We start from the raw sequence: 1,743 nt of genomic DNA on the forward strand, positions 1-1,743 counted from the left end.
GATGCGCTTGATTTTTGGACAAAATCTGTAGGAGTACTGTCAAAAAAGGAGTTTGACAAAAATTGGCCTCATGGAGGCGCTATAAAAGGCACATGTGAAAAATGTGGGGCAGAGGTTCTGAATTGGCATTCAGGGAGTTTGTGTGCACAGTTTGGCCGAGACCAAGCCAACAGGGGCGAAAACATAGTCTCACCTCCACACAGGAAATAAATCCGTCGTGAATCTTGGTCTGAAAATGGACGGACACTGTGTGAAAGTTATTAGATAAAGTTTCCATTGGGTCAGACTGCAAACCAGAGACAAGACACTGGGAATTAAAACTGTTCGACAAAACAAAGCAGCATGTCAGATAACTTACATCAACGGGTCAAAGAGCTGGAGGAGGAGTTGGAGAGGATCAAGTCTCAGTTGAGACAGGAGCATGGAGCCAAGGATGACAGGACCACCAAAGACTGCCCCCCTGATACCCACGCCAGCAACAGGAGGAGTAGGAAAGGTGGAAAAGAATGTCCTTTTGACTTCTCTGTCCACCCTCTGCGACACGTGGTCCTCCGGCTGGCATACCTGGGCTGGGCCTACCAGGGCTTCGCTGTCCAGGAGAACACGGACAACACGGTGGAGGCCAGGCTGTTCGAAGGGCTGCTGAAGACACGGTTGATCCACGACCGCCAGAGTTCCAACTACCACCGCTGCGGACGCACTGATAAGGGAGTCAGTGCCTTTTCCCAGGTAATATCCATAGACCTGCGCTCCTCTCAGTTTTGTGAGGGATTGGGTGTCACACTTCCAGACAATGTGGATACTGCTACCAAAGTGAAAGCTGCTGGCTCCGAGCTTCCATATGTGAAGATGCTGAACAGAGTCCTCCCTCTGGACATCAGGGTGCTGGAGTGGGCACCGGTGGCTGAGGGTTTCAGTGCACGGTTCGACTGTAAGTTTCGGACTTACCGCTACTACTTCAGCCGTGGGACTTTGGATGTAGCGTTGATGGCAGAGGCCGCGAAACGGTATGAGGGCACGCACGACTTCCGCAACATCTGTAAGATGGATGTGGGGAATGGAGTGCTGCAGTTCCAGAGGACTATCCTGTCGACCTCAGTCAAACCCACTCAGACTCAAGACGTGACCACCACCAACCCATATGACCTCTTCATCTTTGAGGTCAAAGGACTGGCGTTCCTATATCATCAGGTGCGCTGTATGATGGCCGTGCTGCTCCTAATTGGACAGAAGTTGGAAGCTCCGGATATAATCGACCAGTTGCTGGATGCTGAGACCAACCCCAGGAAACCCCAGTACAGCATGGCGGTAGACTTTCCGCTTGTGCTGTACGACTGCCACTTTGATGGGCTGAGCTGGCACCGGGATGACGAGGAGTTGAACCACGCCCTGGCCACACTGCAGCAACACTGGACCCAGGGTGCCATCAAGGCTAATGTCATCCATGGGATGATCCAGGGCCTGGAGGTCTTAGGTGGGGTGTCTTCTAGTCATTGCTTCCTGGTAGAGGGTACCAGACAAAGTAATTACAGGGCTTTGCTAGAGCGTCCATGCTGTGATAGTCTGGAATCCAGGATAGAACATTTTGTTAAGAAAGGAAGACTGGAGCGTGATGATGGGGAGAACGGAGAAATGGTACACAGGGGTAAAAAGTCAAAGCATTCCCACAGTTCCTCAAGTCCACATGTTGCCACAGAAGTGCCATCGTCGAACACAAATGCAGATAAGCAAATGGAGGACTGA

The 1,743-nt window shown here is 51.4% G+C and overlaps 1 protein-coding gene across 1 annotated transcript; it reads left to right on the forward strand.

The window, feature by feature from the left end:
* Window positions 1-342: 342 nt before the first annotated feature.
* On the forward strand, window positions 343-1,743 carry LOC308282305 (tRNA pseudouridine(38/39) synthase-like; the record flags this gene model as incomplete). Its single annotated transcript, XM_080722652.1, has 1 exon — window positions 343-1,743. The coding sequence occupies one exon, from the start codon at window positions 343-345 to the stop codon at window positions 1,741-1,743; it is 1,401 nt and encodes a 466-aa protein (XP_080578778.1).

This window comes from Nannobrachium achirus (genome assembly GCF_963921795.1).
Source record: "Nannobrachium achirus genome assembly, chromosome: 3".
NCBI lineage: Eukaryota > Metazoa > Chordata > Actinopteri > Myctophiformes > Myctophidae > Nannobrachium > Nannobrachium achirus.